The sequence below is a fragment of the Salmo salar genome, chromosome ssa14 (genome assembly GCF_905237065.1).
Source record: "Salmo salar chromosome ssa14, Ssal_v3.1, whole genome shotgun sequence".
Classification (NCBI taxonomy): Eukaryota; Metazoa; Chordata; class Actinopteri; order Salmoniformes; family Salmonidae; genus Salmo; species Salmo salar.
In genome coordinates, this window is record NC_059455.1 from 29,206,154 (window position 1) to 29,222,439 (window position 16,286).

Here is a 16,286-nt window from a genome sequence, read left to right on the forward strand (position 1 = left end):
TTAACAAGTGACATCAATAAGGGGTCATAGCTTTCACCTGGATTCACCTGGTCAGTCTATGTCATGGAAAGAGCAGGTGTCCTTAATGTTTTGTACACTCAGTGTATATTCTATGTACTGTATGTACATACATACACAAAATTATAATTATTATTTTTCTTTATAGTAATAAATTATTACTATGTCACTTTATTAGCATCAGGCTAATAGATACTTTAGGTACTGAGGCAGTACTCAGGTCTCTGTGCTACTGGCCTGTTTGAGTTAGCTGGATGCTAACAATGCTAACTGTATCCCCCTCACCTGTGTTTTAAGTTAGCTGGATGCTAACTATGCTAACTCCCTCTCCTTGTGTATGTTCCAGGGAAGCCTCACATCATTGAGAGCTCGGAGCGTGTGCAGCTGTCGGGGAACTATAATGTCCGCAAAGGGAAACTCCTGCTACCAGTAAACCGGTGGACCAGACGCCAGGTCATCCTGTGTGGCACCTGCCTCATCGTCTCCTCCGTCAAAGACAGCCACACGGGCAAGATGCACATCCTGCCCCTCATCGGAGGAAAGGTACAGTAAGACACGGACTGCTGTTACTGACACCATAGAAATAGAATTAGAATAGACATACCCATTCAGTAGAATCACAAAGTTTCAACAAATCTCCCTTTACTGTGTCATCACCAACTTTCCTATTCCATTTCCATTTGTCTTCATTCTTGTGTCATCAGTGTGCAATCATAGAGATAAATCAACAGTCTTTAATCAACTCAGGGACAGAATCCTGGTGAAGGGCCAATAAGCCATCATTGCAAATCAATGTTAACTCTTCCAACGTCTTATTTCTTATCTGTTTTCCCCACATGATGAAGTACTCTATACCCTCAATTGATTCTCAGCCTATTCACCTTGTCTTCCAATGTAAAAGTCTTATTGTGGTTCTGCCTAGTTTAGGCTGGATCCCTATAAATACATTTTCTGGCTTGGCATTTCTCATTCCAAAAGGGGAATTAGGGAGGTAGCCGTTGGTTAATGACTGTTATCCCTTTATGGCTTTATGGCTGTGTATCAGCAGCAGGAAAGGATAGACAGGCCCATTGAATAAGCCCTAAGGCCCCTCCTGAAAGAGTCTTTCGATCAGCCTGCCTCACACTGTAGCTAGCTATACAAAGGACTGTCCACATCCCTCCACAGCTCAAACATCATGTCATGCACAAGACACAACCTCTAGATCACCATTCACCTCCACTGTGTGTGTGTGTGTGTGTGTGTGTGTGTGTGTGTGTGTGTGTGTGTGTGTGTGTGTGTGTGTGTGTGTGCGTGTGTGCATGTGTGCGTGCGTGCGTGCGTGCACAGTATGTGTGTGTTTGCGCATGCAATTAAAATCCTATCTGCATGTGCATACATGTTCGTGTGTGTCTATATTTACGCTTGACGGAAAATTGCAGACTAAGGCCATTTAATATGAACATTTAATCCCTGCTGCTGATGTCACTAAATTGAACTATGATCTGTAACATAGAAGAGATTCAAAAATAGGGATTTTCTGGTCTACTGAAAAGTCCCTGGGTTATTATTGGTTTATTCGGATCTTCCTCCGGTCCACAAAAAAACATGACAAATAACAAAACACTGATAGACAAGAACAGTCACACAAATGATCTCTACCTCAAAGTGTGGGCGTCTGTGCGTGTGTTCTTTGTTCAGTCAGTGGCCCTAAAGATGTGTTTATCTTGTGTGTCTAAACCTAAAAGGGGTGTGTGTTGTCTTATGTCTTGTCTAACTCTATTTGTTTTCAGCCAATGGTTATACAAATGTCTGTTCATCTTCTGTTTATCTTACATTGAGTGTACAGTTGAAGTCGGAAGTTTACATACACCTTAGCCAAATACATTTAAACTCTGTTTTTCACAATTCCTGACATCTAATCCTAGTAAAGATTCCATGTCTTAGGTCAGTAGGATCACCACTTTATTTTAAGAATGTTAAATGTTAGAATAATAGTAGAGAGAATTATTTATTTCAGCTTTTATTTCTTTCATCACATTCCCAGTGGGTCAGAAGTTGACATACACTCAATTAGTATTTGGTAGTGTTGCCTTTAAATTGTTTAACTTGGGTCAAACATTTTGGGTAGCCTTCCACAAGCTTCCCACAATAAGTTGGGTGAATTTTGGCCCATTCCTCCTGACAGAGCTGGTGTAACTGAGTCAGGTTTGTAGGCCTCCTTGCTTTCACACGCTTTTTCAGTTCTGCCCACACATTTTCTATAGGATTGAGGTCAGGGCTTTGTGATGGCCACTCCAATACCTTGACTTTGTTGTCCTTAAGCCATTTTGCCACAACTTTGGAAGTATGCTTGGGGACATTGTCCATTTGGAAGACCCATTTGCGACCAAGCTTTAACTTCCTGACTGATGTCTTGAGATGTTGCTTCAATATATCCACATAATTGTTCCTCCTCATGATGCCATCTATTTTGTGAAGTGCACCAGTCCCTCCTGCAGCAAATCATCCCCACAACATGATGCTGCCACCCCCATCCTCCCCCTTTTTCCTCCAAACATAACGATGGTCATTATGGCCATACAGTTACATTTTTGTTTCATCACTCCAGAGGACATTTCTCCAAAAAGTACGATCTTTGTCCCCATGTGCAGTTGCAAACCGTAGTCTGGTTTTTTTATGTTGGTTTTGGAGCAGTGGCTTCTTCCTTGCTGAGCGGCCTTTCAGGTTATGTCGATATAGGAGTCGTTTTACTGTGGAAATAGATACTTTTGTACCCGTTTCCTTCAGCATCTTCACAAGGTCCTTTGCTGTTGTTCTGGGATTGATTTGCACTTTTCGCACCAAAGTACGTTAATCTCTAGGAGACAGAACGTGTCTCCTTCCTGAGCGGTATGACAGCTGCGTGGTCCCATGGTGTTTATACTGGCATACTATTGTTTGTACAGATGAACGTGGTACCTTCAGGCGTTTTGAAAATTGCTTCCAAGGATGAACCAGACTTGTGGAGGTCTGCAATTTGTTTCTGAGGTCTTGGCTGATTTCTTTTGATTTTCCCATGATGTCAAGCAAAGAGGCAGTGAGTTTGAAGGTAGGCCTTGAAATATATCCACAGGTACACCTCCAATTGACTCAAATGATGTCAATTAGCCTATCAAAAGCTTCTAAAGCCATGACATAATTTGCTGGAATTTTCCAAGCTGTTTCAAGGTACAGTCAACTTAGTGTATGTAAACTTCTGACCTACTGGAATTGTGATACAGGGAATTATAAGTTAAATAATCTGTCTGTAAACAATTTTTGGGAAAATGACTTGTGTCATGCACAAGTAGATGTCCTAACCGACTTGCCAAAACTATAGTTTGTTAACAAGAAATTTGTGGAGTGGTTGAAAAATGAGTTTTAATGACTCCAACCTAAGTGTATGTAAACTTCCGAATTCAGCTGTATGTCTTACCCTGAAGGTGTGTGTGTGTGTTTTCTCTTGCCCCAATGTGCAGGTGGAGGAGGTGAAGAAGCACAGCCACTCCCTGGCGTTCAGCTCAGCAGGGCCCCAGAGCCAGACCTACTATGTCAGCTTTGACAGCTTCACTGAACACCTGCGCTGGCACAGACACGCAGCCAAGGTACATTCACACAGTGTGCAGAAGAGTACAGCTCTGAGTGGCACAATATGAGATGCACAATAGCTTCCAGAGGTCTAACATATATTTTCTCACTCTCTCATGATCTCTCCTCTTCCTCATCCAAAGTGATGTAGGCCAAAGCCAGGAAACCTATTTTCTAAATATTATCAGGGACGAGCATGTCATGGAAGCCCAGGGGAACACTCAGAATAGAACCTGGAACTAGGAGGAGGAGTGGCACAAGCACAAATCACAGACTGTAGCTAGTTAATCATGTTCAGTATGGGGAGTATTATAGAGTACGGAGGTAAGGGGAGTATTGTGGAACTGGACTAAGTATTCAGTAGGTGTAGGATGGGCCACTATGACAGATAGCAGTAGATGTGCAGTAGATAGTATGTGGCCTGTTGGGTCCTGTCTCACTCACGGTTGACTTCCTGACTTTCATTTTAAAAAGCTTGACACACACATCCCAGCAGTCGAGATAATCATGTTTGACACCAGGTTTCCCTTTCTTTCCATCCCCTCCCCCGGTGGGTCAGATGGTGTCCCAGAGGATCAACTCTGTGGACCTGTCCTGCTGCAGTCTGGAGCAGCTGCCTCCCAACCTCTTCTACAGCCAGGACCTCACCCATCTCAACCTCAAACACAACTTCCTCCCCACAGACCACCGTCTACACCAGCTACAGAGGTAGGTGGTACCATCCAGGGGAAAGGTCTGGGCTGGAATTATATGAGATGGGTTTCATGGCCTGGTACCAGGCTTGGCCTGGTAAGGTTGCACTGCCTTGACGGATCTGAGTATAGCATGGTCTGGCTGGGCCACAATAAGGTAGGCCTGGAGTTAGACTGTGCTCGACTAGACTGGACTAGCCTAAATTGGAGTGGAATTGTCAGAATAGTGCTGGGCTTAAGATGAATGAATAGGGTAGTGTCAGTCAGTGAGCAGGGAAGTGTCAGTTGGCTTAGGACAAGGCCTAGTGGAGCTGGGCAGGGTAAGGCTGGCCTGAGCAAGGCTGGCCTGAGCTGGGTTGGTCAGGACAGGGCCTAGTTGGGTTGGTTTGTCTACTAGAGTAGCCCAGACCTGTCTGCCTCTGCAGGGAGGTTTTTTAATATGGCCTGCCTCCCTCCTTCACTCTCCCGCTCAGTACTCCTCAGAGGGCACCATCTGGCCCCAGATTAACCTAACATAGTTTGCATAAAAGAAACGCCTGAAAGTAGATCCCCCATATACTGGTCTTGACGTGAAGAAAATAATGTCTGGGAAGGTTCTGCACTGTCCAACCAATCCAGTAAATGTGAAGAAGGAGTTAAAATGGAGTGTCATCTCGTTAACGTCCAAAAGCCAAAGTCACGTCCAGGGTCTCTTTCCATTTCCCCTGAAAACCGGAACAGACTCGGCAGTGGCTAGCCCCAGATTAAAGCATACAGCCAAGACGTACTGTACAGTGTGTGTGCGCACACACCAGTCACGGCCCATTTTAGGATCCTAGCCAGAAGATGATTTGCCATTTAACTGCACGTGCGTGTCCTTGTACTCTGAGAAGAGCAGAGTGGGGCAGTGTGTGTGTGTGTGTGTGTGTGTGTGTGTGTGTGTGTGTGTGTGTGTGTGTGTGTGTGTGTGTGTGTGTGTGTGTGTGTGTGTGTGTGTGTGTGTGTGTGTGTGTGTGTGTGTGTAAGAGAGGTTGGTTGAAGAGTGCAGAATTGGGGCCTGGAGAATCTTGAAACAGTTTGATCATTGCCAATTAGAGTAGTGTGTGCATTTGCCCTTCCGACTCTGAATACACATTTTCTCTCTTCATTTGACCAGCTTCTCACAGCGGGAAAATAATCATGCAGCAACAGGAAATGTGAATTATTAGGTGGCTAATAACTCATGGACATTTTTGTAGGGGTTGATACATTTATGTTAGGGCAAATCAAGTCTGACATTTAAGTGGAAATTAGAAACTTTAGCAGCCTTTAATATACTACAAGTTTGCATTTCCTGTTACACGTGAAAATTCTCTAACAACAGAGTGATCAAATGATGAGAGAACGTCTGTATGTGCCAGGACCAACAGGTTCAAGATGAAATGAGGCTCTGGCATATCATAATGATCTGGGGATAATTACCATTTAAAAGACAGACATGACAGATGAAAAGCTGCTAGTTTGTAGCTAAAAATATGTGGTTGTTTATGTATGAGAGCTTAATTGCTACAGAGCATCCCTGCTGGTCAGAACACAGACAGTTTTGTACTAATGCGTGTGGTATATACAATAGTGGAGAGAGAGAGAGGAATGGTAGCGATGAAGTAATGAAAATAGATGGTGTGAGATGATGAATCAACACAGTCTCTCTGCTCTCTCTCTCTCTCGCTCTCTCTCTCTCTCTGTGTCCCAGCCTCCTGGCCTCCCTCACTTAGCTGGAATTAAATGGCCATGCTAATCTGTACCCCTGTCATCTAGCTTCCCTTTTCCTCCTAACAAATGACGAAGGGTCTGCCTGCCTGCGAGCATGTGTGTGTATTTGTTTGTGGGTGTGTGAGCAATTGAATGCATTACCAGACTAAAAGGCAGCAGACTTGTCTGTGAGGTTATCAGCTTTGATGCTAACATGGCAAACGGCCCATGAGGGGCGGGTTATGCATCCTCCCCTGTCCCCTAAGGATGACTCGACTGAAGGTCACTCATCTACTATAGGACACAAAGCCAAATGCCACTTGCCTCTGATGTTGCTACTGACCACACCCGCTCTCCTTGTTCTCAACATGACAATTTGAAGGTTTCCACTATGATGTGCTGAAGGTTCTGTTTCTATTTTCCTTTCAATTGTTGAGTCAGGCCACTGACTCTTCTTTCTCTACCCACATCTCTCTATCGCTCTCCTCTCACCACCATCCCTCTGTTCTATATCTCTCTTTCTGCCAGGTTCTCTCGTCTGCGGAGCCTCAACCTGTCTAATAACCAGCTGGGTCAGTTCCCAGTGGCCATCTGTGACATCTCCACCCTCACCGAGGTCAACCTCAGCTGTAACTACCTGACCAATGTTGAACAAGCTGTGGGATCCATGACTAAGTAAGATTCAGGAAGTGTCTAGGGGTCAGGGGCATATGCAGAGACACAGGCTGCTTCCCGTGGCACCCTATATACCATAGTGTGTTCTGCTTCAGACCAGAGCCTGCAGAGTTAACTTAATGGGGTGATATTTGGGACACATATACAAGGGGTCAGAGGGGGAATATACACTGCTCAAAAAAATAAAGGGAACACTTAAACAACACAATGTAACTCCAAGTCAATCACACTTCTGTGAAATCAAACTGTCCACTTAGGAAGCAACACTGATTGACAATACATTTCACATGCTGTTGTGCAAATGGAATAGACAACAGGTGGAAATTATAGGCAATTAGCAAGACACCCCCAATAAAGGAGTGGTTCTGCAGGTGGGGACCACAGACCACTTCTCAGTTCCTATGCTTCCTGGCTAATGTTTTGGTCACTTTTGAATGCTGGCGGTGCTTTCACTCTAGTGGTAGCATGAAACGGAGTCTACAACCCACACAAGTGGCTCAGGTAGTGCAGCTCATCCAGGATGGCCCATTAATGCGAGCTGTGCAGAAGGTTTGCTGTGTCTGTCAGCGTAGTGTCCAGAGCATGGAGGCGCTACCAGGAGACAGGCCAGTACATCAGGAGACGTGGAGTAGGCCGTAGGAGGGCAACAACCCAGCAGCAGGACCGCTACCTCCGCCTTTGTGCAAGGAGGAGCAGGAGAAGCACTGCCAGAGCCCTGCAAAATGACCTCCAGCAGGCCACAAATGTGCATTTGTCTGCTCAAACGGTCAGAAACAGACTCCATGAGGGTGGTATGAGGGCCCGACGTCCACAGGTGGGGGTTGTGCTTACAGCCCAACACCGTGCAGGACGTTTGGCATTTGCCAGAGAACACCAAGATTGGCAAATTCGCCACTGGCGCCCTGTGCTCTTCACAGATGGAAGCAGGTTCACACTGAGCACGTGACAGACGTGACAGAGTCTGGAGACGCCGTGGAGAACGTTCTGCTGCCTGCAACATCCTCCAGCATGACCGGTTTGGCGGTGGGTCAGTCATGGTGTGGGGTGGCATTTCTTTGGGGGGGGCCGCACAGCCCTCCATGTGCTCGCCAGAGGTAGCCTGACTGCCATTAGGTACCGAGATGAGATCCTCAGACCCCTTGTGAGACCATATGCTGGTGCGGTTGGCCCTGGGTTCCTCCTAATGCAAGACAATGCTAGACCTCATGTTGCTGGAGTGTGTCAGCAGTTCCTGCAAGAGGAAGGCATTGATGCTATGGACTGGCCCGCCTGTTCCCCAGACCTGAATCCAATTGAGCACATCTGGGACATCATGTCTCGCTCCATCCACCAACGCCACGTTGCACCACAGACTGTCCAGGAGTTGGCGGATGCTTTAGTCCAGGTCTGGGAGGAGATCCCTCAGGAGACCATCCGCCACCTCATCAGGAGCATGCCCAGGCATTGTAGGGAGGTCATACAGGCGCGTGGAGGCCACACACACTACTGAGCCTCATTTTGACTTGTTTTAAGGACATTACATTAAAGTTGGATCAGCCTGTCGTGTGGTTTTCCACTTTCATTTTGAGTGTGACTCCAAATCCAGACCTCCATGGGTTGATAAATTGGATTTCCATTGATTATTTTTGTGTGATTTTGTTGTCAGCACATTCAACTATGTAAAGAAAAAAGTATTTAATAAGATGATTTCTTTCATTCAGATCTAGGATGTGTTGTTTAAGTGTTCCCTTTATTTTTTTGAGCAGTATACATACATGTCGGGGTAGATGTCACCCTTAACCACAGTTCTAGGATCAGATGACCTCACCCCTAACCTCCTAAAGAAGAAGACATATCTGACCCTGTATCAGTGGTTAGGGGCAGTTTCTATCTACTCCAGACACAGTCAGGAGGCTATCTGAAATATATGAAATACAATACATATTAAAGACGTTATTGTCTGATGATCTGACAGAGGAAAAGTGATTAGTAGTTCAGAGTGGGGCATTAATCTAGGACAGGAGAGAGAGCGAGAAACTGTGATAAGGTGATGCGTGCTTCCTCTCAGCAGCAGCATAGCTGAGCACCTCTCCTCCTCTCATATGATGGAAGGATCTGGAATACAGCCTGTGGCTTCCCCAATAAGCCCTCTCCGCCTCAATGCTAATGCTGCCTCCTACTGGCTGTAGCGAGATTGACCTTAGTATCAGAATGTGGTGAAGAACGGTGTTCAAAAGGGACTTAACAGTTTGTAATGAAGCTCTTTTGATTGTACTTGATCACCATGCATTGGACGGGGATTCCTGAAAGAACAGAAACTGCTTCTTCAATAGAAATCCCCATTAACGCTTGTAGGCGATGTCATGGCGACATTGGCTAGCTAAGCTCATGCGCAGAAAAACGCAATCGGGTCTAATGGTTATAGGGTTGAAATATCAAAACGAACTCTGAAGCAACTATATTCATTTGGAGACAGGTCGAAACACATATGAACCATTCATAGACATGTAGCAAGCTAGCTTGCCAGCTAATTTGACCTGGAATATAAACACTGGGTTGTTATTTTACTTAACATGCACATGGTCATTTTTTTGTGGATTTTGGTAGATTTTTTTACACAAAATTGTGTGTTCTCTCAAATTAGGGATTTCAGTAAGAGAACATTTCAGTCAGAAATGGATGTAATTATGTTGCAGCTTCAACAACACAGACATGCTGTAATGTGGTGGTCGCTGCAGCATGGAGGAGAGAGACAACCAGTGCTAGTAACAGTCACTCGCTGTCATTTTTTTTTAACACAGCGCAGCAAGTCTGAGCGCGGCCCAGCACAATCAAATCAATTGCGGTCAGACTCCCTCAAGTAATTTGTGTCTTAATTATTTCATCATACAATGCGCTTAAAGCATCAGACAAGCTCAGTGCAAATAGTTGATTTGATTCAAACACATTGGATGTGTCTATATGGAAAAATATACATTTTAAATTGGTCCTAAGAACAGACGACTCTCGGTCGACCAATATTTTTTGGGGATATAAAGCTAGCTCCTGAAAATTAAAACCTGTCAGTTTGTCACTTTCACAAGGTTGGAGTAATAATGTGTTCTACAACTTAAGACATTGTCTCGAATCTAGCGTGCCTTTTAAATTTCGAGAAAATAAACAAGGAACAATTTTTCACTTCTCAAACCTGGTCGGCTTTGTCTGTTTCTATGCGTTCCTAGAAATCTCACCATGTTGCGCCTTTGGGTTTAGAAAGTCTGTGGGATAGCTTCTTCAGGAGACCAATCATCATATCATTGCCAAAGATGTTCTATTATATTGACAAGATACTCGTGTGACCGCAGGCGGGAGGAGTCGAGATCAGGTGGGACCAATATAGCCAATGAGAGGGCAGATACGCGTGTGAACAATCAGCACAACTCGGATATAAAGTTTCTGAAATGCCACGTACGTCCCCTTAAATCAGTGCATTCGTAACAACCTAACCATTACGAAACTTCTATTCAATCAAATAAGGTTCACGTAGAAAATTAGAGATTACATGTTTTGTTGACAAAATTGGACACTCTTCGATCTCCATACCAAAATTGCTCACTTCGTGGACTTATTTTCATGAACAGATTTTGGGCAGAGTTAAGCCTCTCGCTTTGCTCTTCCTCTCTGTCATAGGAAATTAATTAATGAATGACAGATCTCTTGGATATTGTCACTCACAAACTTGACTTTCTTAAAGAGACCGTGTTCAATTTTCAATGTAATGCATCTCGATATATAAATAGTGCTTGTACACGATGTAGAAACCTAATATTCCATCAATGAATTTTGTAACTTCAATGACAGGTTTTTGTATAAAAATGGGAGCTTTTTATAATACACAAATGTCTTTACAGGGTTACATATGATTCTAGGGTACAACATGTACTTCAAAAGTAGCTTTAATTCATACAGTATAAGCCTAATAGAGGCTTTATGCAATCAAATAAAACATGTATTATTATTTTCTGGTGCTCCTAAATGTTATGTTGTGCTCCTAACTTTTTAAAGCTGGGGCACCAGCGCCCTCTCTGAACTATATAAGGCTTCTTCTGTGTGCAGAGTCATTCTGATGCATTAGAAGTTTTTCACATGAAGTTAAAGTGCTGTCTACTCACACCATGCTCTCCCTCCCATCTCTTTCTCTCTCCCTCTCTCTCTCTCTCTTTCTCTCTCCCTCTCTTCAGTCTGCAGACGTTTCTCCTGGACGGTAACTGTCTGAGTGAGTTACCCAGTGAGCTGGGCTCTCTCCAGAGACTGGGCTACCTGGGCCTGTCCTTCAACCAGTTTACCCACGTGCCCCAGGTGCTGGAGCGGCTGACCTCCATAGAGAGACTGTGTATGGCTGGAAACAGCCTGGACACACTGGTGCTGCAGAGCTTCAGACTGCTCCGGTTCAAACATGTCGACCTACGGTATGCGGCTAGATAGACAGACAAACAAGCAAGCAGGCAGAGACACTCTTGCACTCTTTATTCAGATCCTATCTCCAGTCACAGTGTTTCCTCATAACAAGCAGATAACAGGCTTTGCACCCAGCCCAAACCATCTGGTGTCCCATTTTTTTCCCATTGCATGTACAGTAATGGCAGATGCATGGAGACTTGGTCACAAGATGAACACCAAGCGTCTTATGATCTGATCACAATGTATACCTAGCCGGAATCACGTCTAAACATCTGGTGGGAAACATTTCATCTCACTGATTTTGGTCACAATCCAATCACACAATGCTTATAATCCCATCCGTGTGTAGACACGTTTGACTGGAGTTACAGTATCTCTCTATTGCAAAACTCAAACTGAGAGGAAGCTATACTGTATGAGTCGAAAATCAGACAGACAGTCAGTATGAAACAGAACCAGGCTAAACAGACAGTCGGTATGGGACAGAACCAGGCTAAACAGACAGTCGGTATGGGACAGAACCAGGCTAAACAGACAGTCGGTATGGGACAGAACCAGGCTAAACAGACAGTCGGTATGGGACAGAACCAGGCTAAACAGACAGTCGGTATGGGACAGAACCAGGCTAAACAGACAGTCGGTATGGGACAGAACCAGACTAAACAGGCAAAGACACAGAGGTCAAGGTACATGATGCCTTTAACCACAGATCTAGGATCAGATGACCTCACAGAATCAGGCTAAACAAACAGTCACTATGGAACAGAACCACGCTAAACAGACAATTAGCTTGGAAAAGAACCAGGCTAAACAGACCGTTAGCTTGGAACCAGGCTAAACAGAGAGTCAGTTTGGAAAGTCTCGTAATTATTACTAGAGCGGTGTTCTCCCTCCTGCTTGGCAAAGAGCAGGCCTTGAGTGACTTAACATTATTTGTCTAGTTAATACATCACTCCTCACAGTGTTAAGAGATAATGTCTATTTTCTCTAGATCATGTTCTCAAGCTCAGGACCAAAGATCACACATGAGTGTAGATAGAGATGATGTGGTCTATTCTGCTCTTTTTGTCGGCGGGTGCAGCTTTTTCCAGTCTTGTACAAAATTACTTAGAAATGTGCCAAGTGTCAGGTCAGTTAATGAGTAACCCTGATGGTGAATACACAGTGATGGGGCCATTGAGGTCAGACCTTAAACCTAAAGTATAGGAGAGGAGACCTCAGTACCTTTGTTAAGTCACACATCCTATATGAAATATCAGACCATCTATTGGAGATTGGAGATATTGAATCAATGTGTTCATTTCAATAAAACTCAGGTGTCAACCACAAAATAACAACCGGTCATCAAAGTTGATTTCAAATCGAATTCCCTTCGCTTGACAACTCGATCAAGTATCCATCCATACAGACATTGATTTTGATCTGACGTCTGTGTCCGGAGGGTTAATTATGCTACGGACCATACTGCCTACTGCTCAGTTATGAGAGACCTCTCTGCCATCAGGCTGAATAAGATCCGGGTGGTGGTTCCAGACGAGCCAGACCTGCTGAGACACGTGATCCAGCTGGATGTGCGTGACAACAGGCTGGAGGAGCTGGATGCCTCCCTGTTCCCCCACCTGGAGGTCCTCCACTGTGAGAGGAACCATATCGTCACTCTCAAGGCCAAGGGCTCTATGCTCAAGGCTGTCTACGCACAGAACAACGGTGAGTCCCCAGTTAGTCTATCTATGCCTGCTGTACTTGTAATAGTGTAGGTTGAAGTTGCCCCTAGACACTGATCTTGGGTCAGTTTAGCATTTTCCACACTAATGATTACGGTTAGGATTGGGGGAGTTGAAACTGATCCTAGATCTGTAAATAGCCTGTGTCATTCTCAATCTCCATCACTGCATTGCTCTGTCACTACCTAGCTACAGTATCTGGTTCCATTTGTCATGTCACACATGCTGGTGGTTTAGTGCTCTTGTTCTCTTCTACAGATCTACAGGAGCTAGATGTCAGTCCAGTGCCATCCAACCTCACCTACATGGACATCTCCAGGTGAGGCCAATGCCCTCATATAAACACACTCAACATTGCTGAAAATACACAAACTCTCTTAAAACCTCTTCTGGATAGGACCCTTAATCTCAGTTTCTGCCTAAAATGACATACCCAAATCTAACTGCATGTAGCTCTGGACCTGAAGCAAGGATATGCATATTCTTAATACTATTGGAAAGGAAACACTTTGAAGTTTGTGGAGATGTGAAATGAATGTAGGAGAATATAACACAATAGATCTGGTAAAAACAAAAAGCGTTTTCTATTTTTCTATTTGATGCTTGCGTCATCTTTGAAATGCAAAGGAAAGTCCATACATTGAGATAGGAAGGATACTTTAGAAGTTGCCCACAACATACATTCAAGAATGAGAGCGCTACATAATATTTAGTGTGAAGTCTCTCAGGTGTCCCTAACGAGTTTGCCCAAATGTACCCAAGTGGCCAAATTGGTCAATTGGTACATTTTCTAGTACATAGCTATAGAGAACATACAAAAATGCTACCACTAAACTCAAGTTTACTATTACTTATTTTATTGAACCTTTATTTTAACAGCATTAAATACTTTTACGGGTGAGCCCTGCGTCAAAACATCAAATACACAACACATATCTATAAACATATACAGTTGAAGTCAGAAGTTTACATACACCTTAGCCAAATACATTTAATCTCAGTTTTTCACAATTCCTGACATTTAATCCTAGTAAAAATTCCCTGTCTTAGGTCAGTTAAGAATGTGAAATGTCAGAATAATAGTAGAGAGAATGATTTATTTCAGCTTTTATTTCTTTCATCACATTCCCAGTGGGTCAGAAGTTTACATACACTCAATTAGTATTTGGTAGCGTTGCCTTTAAATTGTTTAACTTGGGTCAAACGTTTTGGGTAGCCTTCCACAAGCTTCCCACAATAAGTTTGGGGAATTTTGGCCCATTCCTCCTGACAGGGCTGGTGTAACTGAGTCAGGTTTGTAGGCCTCTTTACTCGCACACGCTTTTTCAGTTCTGCCCACAAATATTCTAAAGAATTGAGGTCAGGGCTTTGTGATGGCCACTCCAATACCTTGACTTTGTTGTCCTTTGGAAGTATGCTTGGGGTCAATGTCCATTGGGAAGACCCATTTGCGATGAAGCTTTAACTTCCTGACAGATGTCTTGAGATGTTGCTTCGATATATCCACCTAATATTCCTTCCTCATGGTGCCATCTATTTTGTGAAGTGTACCAGTCCCTCCTGCAGCAATGCACCCCCACAACGTGATGCTGCCACCCCCGTGCTTCACAGTTGGGATGGTGTTCTTCGGCTTGCAACCCTCCCCCTTTTTCCTCCAAACATAACGATGGTCATTATGGCCAAACAGTTCTATTTTTGTTTCATCAGACCAGAGGACATTTCTCCAAAAAGTACCATCTTTGTCCCCATGTGCAGTTACAAACCGTTGTCAGGCTTTTTCATGGCGGTTTTGGAGCAGTGGCTTCTTCCTTGCTGAGCGGCCTTTCAGTTTATGTCGATATAGGACTCGTTTTACTGTGGATATATATATATATATATAATCAAAGAAACATCTCAAACATATCTCCAATGAATATGCAACCATTTGAACAACTGCATTAGCATGAGAAGCAAAAACGTATTTTACTTGCTGATCTAAAAGTGGATATTTTCCTTCCAAAAACACTTATTTCTTGCTGGAATTAAACCTGTGCTCATCCATTCGTTCTGTGTCACTCTCCCAGCCAATTTCTGCAATAATCTTATCCAAATTTGTATACTTGGACTTCGATTTAGCTTTTTAGTTTTGAGAAAAGTGTGTAGAAGAGAAGGAAATGCTGCGTAGCGTAAACTACCGTGCGTCCTGTTTGCTTTCACCCTGAGAATGAGCACTGTTGTGCACAGCTCTAGCGTGATGGCTGTTTGTCACACAAAGGATGTTCACATACTGCTGGAAAGTCCAGCTCATTGGCTATCTAGATATAGCTATGTTTCAAAATGATAGGTGGTCATTGGACCAAGACACTGTCAATCAAGTGACCACCGCTAGTCTCATTGGTGCGTAATGATGGCTGACCTTCATGGGCTAATTGACGTGTTGTGTAGTCAATATGTAATGTAGAATGATGAAACTTTTTGGTTGCCTTCTAGAGTGTCTGAGGATTGCACAGAATCCAAACTTGACCAGGTTAAATAAAGTTTTTCCGATTAGATTTCATAAATTGTTTTGTTGAAAGAGTCGGAATTCATGCAAAACACTGTATAAAACATGGATCGTGTTAGGATATAAAAAAAAAAGATTTTATCAAACAAAACTATCCTATATTTTATATCTGGGACCCTCAGGGTGACAAATCAGAGCAAGATTACTGAATGTAAGTACTTTATTTATCATCAGAGGTGAATTTATTAAACCAGTTGCCTTGGTAAAAGTGTTTTGTTGTTGTGCACTATCCTCAAACAATAGCATGTTCTTTTTTTCGCTGTAATAGCTACTGTAAATTGGACACTGCAGTTAGATTAACAATCATTTAAGCTTTCTGACGATATAAGACATGTTTATGTCCCTGAAAGTTGACAGTTGTTTACAACACCATTCTAGTCACATATCGCATATGGAGCAGCAACTGTAGAGGTTAAACCCAACATATTCACAAAGCCTCCTCATACCTGACTCTCTCTCTCTCTCTCTCTCTCTCTCTCTCTCTCTCTCTCTCTCTCTCTCTCGCACCCTCTCTCTTTCTGTAGGAATCGTATGGAGGCTGTCCCAGAGTGGCTGTGTGAGATAAAGAAACTAGAAGTTCTGGACCTCAGCCACAACCTTGTTACTGAGCTCCCAGCACGGTCTGTCTCTCTAACTGTCACTCTGCCATTATATCTCTCTTTCACTCACATTCTCTCGATCACAGCATAGTCAGTTTCTCTCCATGTTCCCTGCTCCCAATGTCTCACTACTGTCAATCTATCTTTCTATTCTCCCAATGGCTCTGTCTCAATTATCTTAAACAGCTTAATTTCCTTGTCTGCTTCCCTTCATAATCACTAATGTCAAAGCACTGGACGGGTATTCCACCATGTTGATTCCACCTCTCATGTCCTGCCAGATCAGTGATCATGGAGGGAAGGACACAAGGAAAGGAAA

The 16,286-nt window shown here is 43.7% G+C and overlaps 1 protein-coding gene across 1 annotated transcript in view; it reads left to right on the forward strand.

Moving 5' to 3' along the window:
- The window catches only part of LOC106569160 (PH domain leucine-rich repeat-containing protein phosphatase 1), a 79,103-nt gene that overhangs the window by 52,616 nt on the left and 10,201 nt on the right, over positions 1-16,286 (forward strand). Inside the window, exons 2-9 of the mRNA XM_014140205.2 lie at positions 365-561; positions 3,498-3,623; positions 4,166-4,314; positions 6,537-6,683; positions 10,883-11,110; positions 12,607-12,809; positions 13,085-13,145; positions 15,893-15,988. Of these exons, the coding sequence (XP_013995680.1) occupies positions 365-561; positions 3,498-3,623; positions 4,166-4,314; positions 6,537-6,683; positions 10,883-11,110; positions 12,607-12,809; positions 13,085-13,145; positions 15,893-15,988 (1,207 nt within the window). The remainder of the gene's footprint in view (positions 1-364; positions 562-3,497; positions 3,624-4,165; positions 4,315-6,536; positions 6,684-10,882; positions 11,111-12,606; positions 12,810-13,084; positions 13,146-15,892; positions 15,989-16,286) is intronic.